Source organism: Amyelois transitella, chromosome 17 (genome assembly GCF_032362555.1).
Source record: "Amyelois transitella isolate CPQ chromosome 17, ilAmyTran1.1, whole genome shotgun sequence".
Lineage (NCBI taxonomy): Eukaryota > Metazoa > Arthropoda > Insecta > Lepidoptera > Pyralidae > Amyelois > Amyelois transitella.
Genome location: NC_083520.1, coordinates 5671292 through 5684216, shown reverse-complemented (window position 1 = coordinate 5684216; position 12925 = coordinate 5671292). Strand labels below are relative to the sequence as shown.

Here is a 12925-nt window from a genome sequence, read left to right as displayed (position 1 = left end):
AAAGTCACTGTCAAAGTCAAATCATCTTGATTATATTTTACTACCAATATAAAAAAATTAAGGGTACGTTTCACTCTTCTATTTTTTACATACGAGTAATGTAGATAATCGATTACCTCGATCGATTTAATTAACTGTTTCATTTTGTCTATGTCTAATAAAAACAAATTTGAATAGAATAGATTTATTTTCAAAATTACAAGATACATGGGATCGTTTATTGACGTCACATCACCTAAATCTAATTATAACTACTACCACTTCCAAAGCGCATGTGTAGAAGAAGCGGCGGAAAAAACTACACTGCAGCATTTTCACTGGACGTCAATTTACAAATATAGATCTCCTAAAGTCTACATTAAAAAACATGAATTATTGTAAAACTAATGATTTATTACGAATATTTCGTCAAATAAATAAAGATAAGATGAACACACTGTACAAATGCACAAGCATTTAAGAGGCCATTATGTCAAACTCCCCTCCCGCCCCTTTAATAATCTCTTCAGCGTAGAACAGATTCTTCGGACTCTGTTGCTTGTCCTTCATTCACGTCACGACACGTCAAGTTCCACAGTGTCATTTATAATATAGTTCCCTGGACTTTCAGTTCCATATCAGAACTTTCTTCATTCTCCTGATAAAGTTGCGGCAAAGGAGCTAAATGTTTATTAGAAACTAACTACTGTTTCGCGACTATCAGGAAGCTTACAGAAAACTCCACACAAAACAAAAAAAATTTCAAATGAGGTAGTTTTTGAATTCACTTGCATGTTTTACTATTTTCACAAATTTAAATATTTTTGAGGACATTTCATCTGGGTTGTTACCAGACACAAAATAATTTTAATCCCATTGTGAAGTACCTACAGTAAATGTAGGGATAATCCACAGCTACATAAATATCACTAATAACGGTCTTTTTACCATCTACCTATATGCGGATGATCTGCAAATTTATTGCCACTCTCCATTAGCTGATTTACCTTCCGCGATTTCCTCTATTAATGGTTATTTGATGCGAATATCTGACTGGAGCAGATCTTTTGGAATTAAGGTGAATCCGTCTAAAACGCAGGTCAAACGTCATAATCGGTAGCCCTTATTTTGTTTCTCGTATTCATTGGAGATTAGTGCCTCCTCTTAATTTTGATAATGTGGTAATTCCTTTTAGTGACAAGGAAAAAAAATTTGGGTTTGATATTCGACAAAATTTTGTCATGGTCGCATCATATTAATGACTTGAACAGGAAAATGTTCTAAGCATTCAGCTCGCCGTGTGGTTCCCGGCACCTGTATTGGTGCCGGGAACACACGGAAAAAAGAATAGGACCCCTCCATCTCTTTCCCATGGATGTCGTAAAAGGCGACTAAGGGATAGGCTTACAAACTTGGGATTCTTTTTAAGGCGATGGGCTAGCAACCTGTCACTATTTGAATCTTAAGTTTATCTTAAAGCCAAAAAGCTGAACGTGGCCTATCAGTCTTTGCAAGACTGTTGGCTCTGTCTACCCCGCAAGGGATATAGACGTGATTATATGTATGTATGTATTCATCTCGTTTAGAAGGTTACGTAATTTCCTACCTGCTGATACTAAAATTGCGCTGACACAATCTCTTCTCCCCCTCCTTGATAACGCTGATACTGATAAACTCGAGCGTCTTCAAAATCTTTCTATTCGTTTCATATTTGGGCTTCGCAAATATATCACGTTTCTTCTTTCCGTTCGTAGCTAAAGTGGCTTCCTATCCGACTCCGTCGCAATTTGCATATCGTGACAATGCTGTATTCGGTCTTATTTAATCCGTTTTCTCCATCTTACGTAAAGGAGCGCTTTAATTTTTGTAGCGATGCCCAAGGCGCCACCCGCAGTCTGCGTAGCACGGTTACCCTACGACTAAGACTATCGACATCCAACACCAATTTTTACTCCCACTCTTTTACTGTACAAGCTGTCCGTCTGTGGAATGCTCTCCCTGTCGATATCAGGAAAGCCCAGAATATTGATAGTTTCAAAAATCTCGTTAGGTCTCATTATCTTTCTACTCTATCCTAAGTATATGTTATTTACTAGCTGTACCCGCGACTTTGTGCGCATGGAATAGTTATTATGAAGTTGAAGTCTTAAAGGATGAATAAATTTCCCCGTTTTTTTCACATTTTCCATTATTTCTTTGCTCCTAATAGTTGCAGCGTGATGTTATATAGCCTAAAGCCTTCATCGATTGTTCAAATTCTTTTTGTGTTGAATAGACCATTCTATTCAACACAAAAAGAATTTGAACAAGTAGTTCCTGAGATTAGCGCATTCAAACAAACAAATAAACTGTTCAGCTTTATAATATTAGTATAGATTATGTTTAGATATATATATTCTGTGTGCATTTCATTATGTTTAAACATTTATCTTGCTCTGCGCCAACGCCAATCTCTTGTTTGGTTTCCTTCCACCCAAAGGTTGCCTGGAAGATTGCATTAGCGATAAGTCCGACTTTGTACCATCTCTATCTGTTTTGTGCTGTTTTGTATGTTTTACTCTTATGGTGCAATAAAGTGTTTTATCTATCTATCAACATAAAAGGGTGGATAGGGATATATTTGCTGAGATAGTTGCTCTGAACATTAACGGATCAATGTCGATGCAATGGAATACAGAGACGCAAATAAAATAATTCGTGACTATTTCATTATACTTTTAATCACAATACTGACATAACACTTTAGTCATATTTCGCAGTTCACTACATAATTCCTACCCATTATTTCAGTAGGCTTGCCTACGTTTCATAAAGGTCCTCAAATATTAAATATTATCATATGTAATAATATTAATTAATTTTGTAACTACAAAAATCAAAGGAATGTGGTGTCAACATAAAAACTTTTTTATCAATAAATATTATCTGCTCTTTAGACATTTCTGAATTATTATTTACAATAATAGAATTAGATAAAATTAAACAGAGTGAATTGCTGAAGCGATCGCTTGAAAAGCCATTCTAGTTCATTTAACGAATATAATATTATACTTAGTTCAGACGAAAATGGATAACAATATTATTTTTTAAATTAGTGGCACACTATATACATGTGTTTGAAGCTTACGAATCGCTATATAAGGAATTCAGCATATCCTAGGTAACAACAATTATAATTCATTTGAAAAATATAACTCGTTAGGCTTTCGCGCCAACAACCGTGCCGGCCTGTTTGTCTATCTGTTCCTTTTCCAATTGCTTGCCGAGGTATTCCCTGAAGAAAAATAAAAGAAAATATAGAAGTCCATACTGAATTACTGACTAACAGATAAGACAATGTGCAGTAAAAAATACTGATTCAAGAAATCTGAAATTTGGCATGAATCTTTGAGGTATGAAGGTCCCCCCCCCTATACTTACCATGGAGAAGGGTGTTTGATTTCAGATATGATGAAAGTTTTAAGCATTTCCCCCCCTTTGAAATGACATAATCCGCTTTTATAATATCTATTATGGAGTGGGAAATTACTTTTAATAATATCCAGCTTTAATTATACTAAAGTTACATTGGGGCTAGCTCAAACTATGCGATTTAACTGATTTTGGGTATCTAAATACATACCGAGTTGTCCCACTATATCTAGTTTAAGTGTATTAAAAAATATACTGACCAGTTGTGCACCATGAGTTTCTGGACGGCCAGGAGCGCCTCGTACCTCACGTTGGGGTCCTCGTGGCTCAGAAGGTGCATCACGCGTTGTTTACCACCCAGTTGTTCGATGATGCTGAACAGATTGTTTATTATATAAGAAGATTATGTAGACACTTACATGTGAGATTTTAGGTGGACACTCGTATCTAATAACTAACAAATTCTTATAAAATTTAGGTAAAAAACAATTCTATCTTTAAGTCGCATAACTCTTTGCGAGATAACAGTTATTTAATCTGAAGTTTCCTATAAGGATGGCGTAATCACAACCACAGTTTAAGGCCTCAAAAAACTAACTCAATATGTGCATGGTAAAAAGCAAGATAGAAAACAAATAGATCTACATTCTAGGATGACTAGGTTGATTTTTAAACGGCCTGCTTAATATAAAATGTGAAAAATACACGAAACATCTGCCGTGTTTCATCAGTGATCGTGTTAACTTATCCTTACCCAGTTACTAAAATATACATACATATGTCTAGCGGGTTACTCTATATACTCTACTATAGATCCTACAAGAGGAATACCAAGTATTATAAGTTTATCTCTTAAACGCGTTTTACGACAGCCATGGGAATATATGCAGTGGTTCTATTTAACATTTCGGAAATTCTGACTCATGCATTCCAATATCTAAGCTATTAATTTATATTAACCACAAAAACTATAGTGTCACCGATATAAAAGTGTGTATATAATTATCATACTTCTTGCCGCGCGGGTAGTGGCGCACGTACTCGCCCACGTCGTAGCAGGCCACGGCCAGCACCACGGGGTCCTGGCTGCGCTCCAGCAGGTGCACCAGCGTGCGCAGCAGCTCCTGCCCGCGCTCGTTCAGCCGCGCCGCGTTCTCGCGCCAGAACTTGGCCGACTTGTGCACGGGCGACCACTCCAGGCTGGATACCAAACGTCAACAGCAAATGATCACTCAATAAATATATACGGGACAAATTACACTGATTTAGTTAGACTCGAAGTAAGTTCGAAACTTGTGTTACAAGATACTAACTCAACGATACTATATTTATAATAAATACTTATATAGATAAACATCCAAGACCCAGGACAATCAGGAAAAATTCTTTTCTCATCATGCCCTGGCCGGGATTCGAACCCGGGACCTCCGGTGTCATAGACAAGCATACTACAACTGAGCCACAGAGGCCATCTAAAATAATAAATAACTAATGCAATTATAAAATGGGACCATGTTTTGTGTAAAGTTGTTTGCACTTATGTGTACACTGATCTACATTGTCATTAACATATACCGCACAGTTATAACTACTAAGAGTATGTTTTACTTTTGCATGACCCTCAAACATTACACTTTGTGGCAATGGATCCGCCTTAATCTTCATCTTAACTAGTTTCAACATTTCTTAGTTTTCAATTGATATGCTCACATATAATCCAGCACTAAGAGTTAACATTTTATTTTAAAACCTAATGTTGAGTATGTCTGTTTCGTAATAATCTGCTACGAGAGATGAAGACATTAATATATAATTGCTTTGAAATACAAAACTTACCGTCCACTCTTGACTTCAGTAGCATACTGGTCGAAAGAGCTAAGGTCTTGCACAGAGGCCTGCAGACGCTCGTTCAGGTACTCCACATCGTTCATGATGTCCTCATCATCGGAACGCTTCTGTTCCAGTATGGACAGCTGCTTCAGGACCTTGCACTGCACCATGGCGATGCAGTGCTCCTTGGCCACCTGTTTATTTGTTATATATACATTAAATCTCGATAAGCAACAGTCAATAAGTGGTAATACATAGCAGCGGTCATTCTTCAGTTTAGGACAGTAGTTTTAATTGAATGATAATTAATAATCTAACAAACCACATTCAGGCAACTGAAACTGTAATTACGAACCAAGCTACATTAGGTTATGCCATTATCAGGCTCTAATGCCAGTCACTCATTGCAATAAGTACTAGTCTTCCCCACTCTTACATTCAGAGAGGCAATCAAAACCTTTTTAAACCAATTTAATAGTTAATATTGGAATAAGAGAGGATGTGATGTAATGTGAGGAGGAGTGATGATTAGTTTACCAAACACACCATAACTTTATAATACGAGAATGCGTTTAAAGTACCTGTTGATCTTCTGGTTTCTCGATCAAGTTGCGGAAGACGGCAAGCACTATGCGTGTCACCTTCTCCTTGACAGAGTCACTTAGGATGTCCGCCAGGATTGGGATGGCGTTGAATTTGTTCATTTTCTCGGCTAAGAGGGGGTTGAAAGTAAGCACCCACAGGCAGAACACTAGTTGGTATTGAACCTGGAATTTTGTAAATAAATAGGTTGAATTAAAAATGTATTATTGGCTTTCAACGACGCTTTACAATAAATATAAATTCAGTCCTGTCAATAGTGGTTGTTAACAGATACGGGGTCTTCCGCAGAGAACAACTAGAACAAACGCTAGGTGGATGATGGCGACAGATCAAGAGGTCAAGTTGTCTTCCTTAGAGCTAGATTTCTGTGTAAATTTCGGTATGAAATTCATTGCGCCGAGCATATCTGCAAGATTGCAATAATTCATCTTTTTTTAAATTGATGTAAATAAATACGAAAGTACGGTTTTACAATTTGCAAAATACATTGGTATTTTCATATATTTCATACCTGGAAGTTGACACGGGAAGCCAGGATGGTGAGCAGCGTAGAGATACCATCCACAGACAAGAAAGCGAAGCGGTACTCGTCCACACGCAGCATCATTTGCAGGCAGCGGGCCACTGATTGAATGTAGTCATTGTTCTGTAATATTTGCAAAATAAAATACTGGCTGTAAATAAGTAATCTCGATCAACGAAATATTAAAAAATATATATTTATAACATTTTAAAATTCATCAAAAATGTTTTGTATCTTGGTTTAGTTGCCATGTACATTCATAATCGCCTTATGGTTGGGAGAAAAATTAAAGTGTAGAAATTATGATAATAACAAAAATTATATTTTTTTATATTATGAATTTTACATAGCCTTATACTTACCTCTAAAAGCTAAAAATCAAAATATCAAACAAATGGATGTTAGACAATTTCAGTAATAACAATTTAACATAAAAATTATCACAATATCATCTTCTTTAAGCCAAATAAGTGACAATTCAGTTAAAATTAGGCATTTCTGAAATAAAAAATCTAATAGCATTCAGCGGTATTTACAGACATAATTTAATGCAATGCTGTTTTAAGCCCTTAATCATCGTGTGAGAATTTATACATTGCAAAGTGATGTTACAAAGCGTTAGATGTTAAAAAAAATATTTGACACATGAGTTATTTACATCATTAGTCATGACGTAACCTTGTGGTGACATAGAGTACCTGATGCAGGCCCGGTGGCAGATCGTCATGCGGTTTCAGTTGGTCAAAAGAACTGTAGAGGCTCGAGTATTTCTCCTCGGCCCCTTCAGGTTTCTTTTCCTCCTTTTCTTTGTGTTGTTTGGTATGCTTATCAGAGAATTTGTGCTTCTCATGCTCCAACATAACCTGCTCGGCATGCTCTAACTCGGCAGACATTTTCTCCGCCTTCCCAGAAAATAAACCTCTCAATCAAACGTCCATGCTTTCTACCCAAATGATACTTGCGCGTGATGCTCATGTTACGAGTCAGTGGTTTAGACACAGGGTGATTGAATTAGGCCCAGCAGACTTAGTGGGCGTTGCTTGACATCGGGAGCTTATCACTTCTTAATTAGAAGTGAGTGCACTATATGATTAAATTTCAAACTTTTATAAGGAAGCTCAATAACAAAGCACATTTTCCAAGTACTACACCTATTATGGACAGCGAATAGAGAAAAATAGGATTATGAATAGGTGAAAGCTAGAAAAGGGATGATTTAATGAATAAATGAGTTTTATAAATTTCTATTACATATAGTGTCTTACAGCTATATTAAAATGACTCCATAATGTACTTTACATGGTTATTCAGATCTGTATCAAAATGAATGGTATGGTGTCCTCCATTTAGTTTAAAAATAGAATTATTATTCAGTAAATGTGATAGTGATAGGATGTAATACAAAGATTAATGAAAATTAATATGTAACATACATGCAAATATGAAATTAAATGACATGACCCTAAAAAAAGTAACATCAATCAGCAAAGCATTAATTATGGCGTGAGTGATATTTAAAAAAATATTTACTAATAAAAAATAACAAAAAAAAACCTCAAATTTATTTCAATGAATCAAATCAAAACAAGCATGCATTTAAAAAGTGCATGCATAAACTTCTTAGTGTATTACTTAAAATATCAAATCTTTTTGGTGATACTAACATTCTGCATGAGCTCATCCTTCAGCCAAGACAGGTAGAAGTTCAGGTCGCTTTTTTCCATCAGCTGGGGGTACCAGCAGGCTAGCTTGGCAATGATGCGAGCTGTCATGTGTTGGACGAACTCATCTTGACGGTTCAACAGATTGAGGAAAGTCTGCCAAACAGAGCCACCTTGACGTCTTGCTTCACGGAATATCTTTACGCGAGACTTGTCCTCCTGAAGGAATAAGAGATAAATTTAAATGTTTAAAGTAGAAAATTTGAGCAAATACTTTTTTGTCAACATTGCTCAAAATATGGGGATTTATGCATAAAAAATTGCATGTTTTATGAGATCATACTTTGATTGACTAATACTTCAATTATGAACATAATTTTTACATTATAAACAAAAATGTGTTAGTTACCGATAGAATATCATCAATGAGGACTAGGGTGTACTGGATAGTATGGTCCTTGCTGACATGGGTAAGCAAGTTCAGAAACACTTCAGCACATACTTCTGGGTTCTTATCTGGCAGGTTCTTTTGGCCGTGATGGTCTAGATTCACAATAAAGTCGTGATCACGCTGGGTGATCATCTGCGACCTGAAACGAGTACAGGGTACTTGTATACAATAACATAATAATTATTCACTCATAATATTCAAGCACCACTTACTGCAGGTAAGATTGCCAATTTATTTGCGATTGACGGATCTCGGTAGCTCTTATTTGCAACACGCTGGTGGCGGCTATCATATCTAGAAAAAATCATTAGAATCAAATATGTTGTTCTTCACTTCCACATCATAGGACACCAAGCTTAGTTTGATACTTACCGATATTATCGTCACCCAGGAGTTTGCTAACATTATCATCACTTAAATTAGCCATTTTGGCTAAGAATATTTAGATCCACAATAAAATAACAAAACTATCCGAAAACCACCAATTTCGGACGATCGAAAATTGGACAGACTCAGCTGAGTAGTCTTGTGACTATGACGACTGAAGTTAGCTATCTTTTATTTTTGGAAAATTATCTTACCTTCTCTAATAAACACTGTTCGTTCTGCAATAGAAAGAGACAAAAATTCATTAGTTACATTGTCAATACTGCTCCCGAATGAGACTTGCAACATTATAATAATGAACGTCACCTAATATTTTTTTAACGGAGTCGGATCTTTCTGATTTGGACAATAAAACGTAGTACCTACCTAAACAATAAACCTCGTTTTGTATGTGCTAATTATTATTTAAATAAGTTTCAAATTGATGTAAATTGAGAATTCCCAAATATAATGTTAGTCCTAGTTTAAAAATTTGATTTTCTTAACGCATGCCTAACTGCCTTTATTATTTGTAAATAACTTTCAATGTCATTCTGTGCCATTGACTGACACTTTGACACTGACACTGATTTATTATTGTCTGGCCTTGCTTGTTGTCAAAATTAACTTAAAATTTTGAACACTTTTTGAATGATATTAAATCGGGCCGGAGTTTTCAGTTCATCGTTTCAATTCGTCAACTGAGACAAATTAATTTTTAAAATACGTCAATTTTGTTATATCTGCATTAATTACAATAATAATGATCATTTCAAATCATACTGGGTCCACATCGATGACATTTAACTGTGGACTGGTCATTGGTAATAAAGTTTCAAGAAAATTATAATTTCATTGACTATCTACATCAAACAAATCAACACTTACTGTTGTACTCTACGATGTCTGTTTTCTTCACCTGTTCTGTTGCAGTTTCAGAGTCCCCCATCTCGTAGAATATTTACACGTTTGCTCTGCGATTATGAATCATAATAAATTATTTTTAGGTTTAAGGACTATTTTTGTTTTGTTTGTTACAGATTCATAATATTCGGTTTCTCTCTTTACTCGAGTCCGTGACGTTTGACTGTAAATAAATTTGGAAACTCGCCAGTTCTTTTGTCATCATGACTACTTTGCAATCAAATGCTTGTCAGTCTAATGACCCAAATAACTTATTTCCGATGGCAATTGATTCATTACGATTTCCTTTGGACACTACTATGCGCATCATATTTACTGGACATTTTAATGGATTTAGTGTGGCTGTGAATTCAGTGGATGAAATGGCTCTGTTGCATCAAATGGGTTGTTTTGGCAAAGGCTCTTTTTCACGTTCTAAGCCCAGAATCCACCAAGAGAGTTTGCAAATAATGAGAAGGAGGCAGTTTGTTAAACGAAACTATTGGTATAAGAAGTTTTCTAATATAATAGAAGCATCTGAAACTGATTCATTTTTAAGTGAGGCTAAGGAATTAATCTTAAAGATTAAAAATGACAGCAAACAGAAAGATGTGATTGATCTAGTGTCTAGTGATGAAGATGTTAATGAGGATGAGGATGATCACCGTACACAAAACACTTTTGATTCAAACAGGGAAAAGGATATGGTTGTGATTGTGCCAAATAGTGACTCAGAGGATGATGATTACTTTGCAAATTTAACACCTCAGTGTTGTATAAATAAAACTAAAATTCCTGAAAAATTGATGTTGACATTACAAGAGGCATTCTTTTTATCATATGGTTTGGGTTGTTTGCAAGTGGTGCATGGGGATCAAATATTGAGTATTCAACAATGTTGGGAACTTTTTTTAGAAACGGACAAATATTTCATACAAAAATATGTTGTTTACCATTACTATAGAGCTAAAGGATATGTTGTGAAACCAGCTATAAAGTTTGGTGGAGATTATTGTAAGTTAATGCCTGAAGTGAGCATTCTCCTTAATTTAATTGGCTTGTAGCAAAGTTTATCTTTATTTTCTATATTATATTATGTAACAATTATTTAATATTTAATGATACTAAGTTGATTCCTGTAAGTATATACATTTTTTTCCAGTAATATACAAAGAAGGACCAGATGTGGCACATGCAGATTACATAGTTGTAATAAAAAATCTAACAGATTTTGACTGGGTCTCACTGCTTGGTCATATGAGAATGGCTAATACAACTGTAAAGGTTTGTTATTTAAAAGCTATTCTTTTTTTTAAAGAATCATCAGTTTTTTCTTAGCATTATTCTAATTTATCTTTCTTTTCTGTCATCTTCTCTGTCACTAAGCCTTGGGGCTTGGGGTCTGCTAATTATAAAAGAAACATATATGCAGCTTAATGAATGAGAATCTTATAAAACAAAGCCTATACTAGAGCAATAATTCAGACTTGACCAAACATGCTTTAAATCAAACTAAGTTTTTGTTTGTTTGTGTTTGTGTCCTTTTAGATGCTCCAAACAAACTGTTTTTGGGTCTAAAGGATTAAGTGTTCACTTTCCCTTGTGATTGACATGGTAGATATCACAATCATCCAGAATCCAGAGTTTTTGGTTATATATATATATTATAGTTACAACTACAGTTTTTACTTATTGTTAAACATAGCTCAATTCTATCATTAAGCCAAATAGCTGAATGTGGCCATTCAGTTTTTCCAAGACTGTTGGCTCTGTCTGCCCCGCAAGGGATATAGACGTGACCATATGTATGTATAAAACATAGCGTTTTTGTATTTCGCTTTTCCTGTTTTTTGACTGTGTAACATGAAATTGAACTATTAATATTGAACAGGGAATTTAATTATTTTTCAGGAAATCATCATTGCAGAAGTGTCAACAGAAATTGAAGATGTCACTTTACCAGAGGGGTTAAATAAATACACTGTGCGGGAACTGTTGCTTTCAAGAAATATTCCTTTAACATTAAATGATGATGTTAATTAAACAAATTTATTTAATATTTACACTAAACACATAACTACACAAAGTTTTAGGATTTCAGGCCCTCTTTATAGGGTTTTTGATGCCGGTTTGTCTATATTCACTTCGTTTCTTCAAGTATTCTTCAGTACAAATGTTTCTAAACTCGTCATTTCTATACCAATTAGTTAAGCAGTCTTTCATGGCTGCATTTTGTTTTCTACAAGTAACTACCATTAACAATGAAGATTCTTTGCAGCATTTTTCAAATGCTCTTACTTGCTCTGTACATTTCTCAGTTTTAGCTTTTTCTCGCATTAGTTTCGGTATCAATACTTCTATCTCGACTTTTCTAAGACTTCTATCCTCTGGGTCGCCTAAAATTACAAAGAACAACGTAAAAGTTGATTATTAACTGCAACAGGAATGTTTAAATTAAAAACATTGAGTAGGTACTTGGGCACAAATTACATGAATTAGGTACCTAATCCATGCGGACCAGCAGAAAATTTTGGAGACAAAACAGCTTTTTCAGTTGTCATTTTGAGAAAGATTTTATAAGTTATAAATTTTTATAGGAATAAATCTAGTAATATCTACGATTATTCTAAATACAAGCCCAATTCGACTTGTTTTTGACAAGTGTAGGTAGACGGTGGAAGATAAACATTAGGTTTTCTTTGGCAGACATTATATTGAGGTGACAGTGACAGCCAAAAAATTGTTATCGTTTTTACTGTAAAACGGTAACGTTATAAATTAGGTACCGTTATGCGTGCAACCCGTTCCGGCTTTGCACGGGTATTTTAGTAGGTGTATGTTGAAACTAAATTACTTATTTCGACTATTTAACTCAAGAACTTATTTCGAATAATCAAAACTAAAACTTGCCAAAATACTTATTTCGACAAAATTTCCATAAAAATTATTCACAACTAAAAATAGGCAAAGTAATGGGCTCAAAAAAAAGTATATTTAATACTACGTTAAAATAACCAAATCAAATAAACTAACTCTTAAACTACCTATATAACTTAAGTAGGTATCTACTAAATAAAGAAGAAATTTCAACTTATTTTAATAGTCTTTAAAACAATCAATTTTGATCAATGTAGGTATCTAATATATCTACTAAACATAAAATAAAAAGGGGTCTACGCAATTGAAATTATTAAGAAA

At 34.7% G+C, this 12925-nt stretch overlaps 3 protein-coding genes across 4 annotated transcripts; 1 reads left to right on the top strand and 2 right to left on the bottom strand.

Annotated features, from left to right (window-relative positions):
- Positions 1–2677: 2677 nt before the first annotated feature.
- On the bottom strand, positions 2678–9010 carry LOC106142247 (V-type proton ATPase subunit H). 2 transcript variants are annotated; one of them, XM_060948758.1, is made up of 11 exons: positions 8831–9010; positions 8671–8752; positions 8417–8597; positions 8011–8226; positions 7045–7248; positions 6335–6469; positions 5802–5987; positions 5227–5414; positions 4402–4590; positions 3651–3764; positions 2678–3253 (listed from the first exon to the last, which is right to left on the bottom strand). In XM_060948758.1, the coding sequence occupies exons 1-11, from the start codon at positions 8883–8885 to the stop codon at positions 3178–3180; spliced, it is 1626 nt and encodes a 541-aa protein (XP_060804741.1). In that variant the 5' UTR covers positions 8886–9010; the 3' UTR covers positions 2678–3177. The 2 variants fall into 2 exon arrangements, with proteins under 2 accessions (XP_060804741.1, XP_013199402.1); XM_013343948.2 differs by lacking the exon at positions 7045–7248 and having other exon boundaries at positions 8831–9008.
- Positions 9011–9454: 444 nt separating this feature from the next.
- On the top strand, positions 9455–12017 carry LOC106142249 (uncharacterized). Its single transcript, XM_013343949.2, has 4 exons — positions 9455–9648; positions 9865–10741; positions 10890–11011; positions 11639–12017. The coding sequence occupies exons 2-4, from the start codon at positions 9952–9954 to the stop codon at positions 11768–11770; spliced, it is 1044 nt and encodes a 347-aa protein (XP_013199403.2). The 5' UTR covers positions 9455–9648; positions 9865–9951; the 3' UTR covers positions 11771–12017.
- LOC106142250 (COX assembly mitochondrial protein homolog) lies at positions 11750–12428 on the bottom strand. The gene is made up of 2 exons (XM_013343950.2): positions 12231–12428; positions 11750–12123 (listed from the first exon to the last, which is right to left on the bottom strand). The coding sequence occupies exons 1-2, from the start codon at positions 12286–12288 to the stop codon at positions 11825–11827; spliced, it is 357 nt and encodes a 118-aa protein (XP_013199404.2). The 5' UTR covers positions 12289–12428; the 3' UTR covers positions 11750–11824.
- Between the last annotated feature and the right edge of the window lie 497 nt (positions 12429–12925).

What these genes read in the sequence shown, in the direction of transcription:
- LOC106142250 (XM_013343950.2), bottom strand. Translation starts at nt 12,288, where the DNA reads ATGACAACTGAAAAAGCTGTTTTGTCTCCAAAATTTTCTGCTGGTCCG. An exon ending in TGCTGGTCCGCATGGATTAG is followed by an intron (nt 12,124 to 12,230) that starts GTACCTAATTCA and finishes TTGTAATTTTAG; the next exon opens with GCGACCCAGAGGATAGAAGT.
- LOC106142249 (XM_013343949.2), top strand. Translation starts at nt 9,952, where the DNA reads ATGACTACTTTGCAATCAAATGCTTGTCAGTCTAATGACCCAAATAAC. An exon ending in AAAGTTTGGTGGAGATTATT is followed by an intron (nt 10,742 to 10,889) that starts GTAAGTTAATGC and finishes ATTTTTTTCCAG; the next exon opens with TAATATACAAAGAAGGACCA. An exon ending in TGGCTAATACAACTGTAAAG is followed by an intron (nt 11,012 to 11,638) that starts GTTTGTTATTTA and finishes ATTATTTTTCAG; the next exon opens with GAAATCATCATTGCAGAAGT.
- LOC106142247 (XM_060948758.1), bottom strand. Translation starts at nt 8,885, where the DNA reads ATGGCTAATTTAAGTGATGATAATGTTAGCAAACTCCTGGGTGACGAT. An exon ending in CCTGGGTGACGATAATATCG is followed by an intron (nt 8,753 to 8,830) that starts GTAAGTATCAAA and finishes GATTTTTTCTAG; the next exon opens with ATATGATAGCCGCCACCAGC. An exon ending in TGCCACCGGGCCTGCATCAG is followed by an intron (nt 6,470 to 7,044) that starts GTACTCTATGTC and finishes CAAATATTACAG; the next exon opens with AACAATGACTACATTCAATC.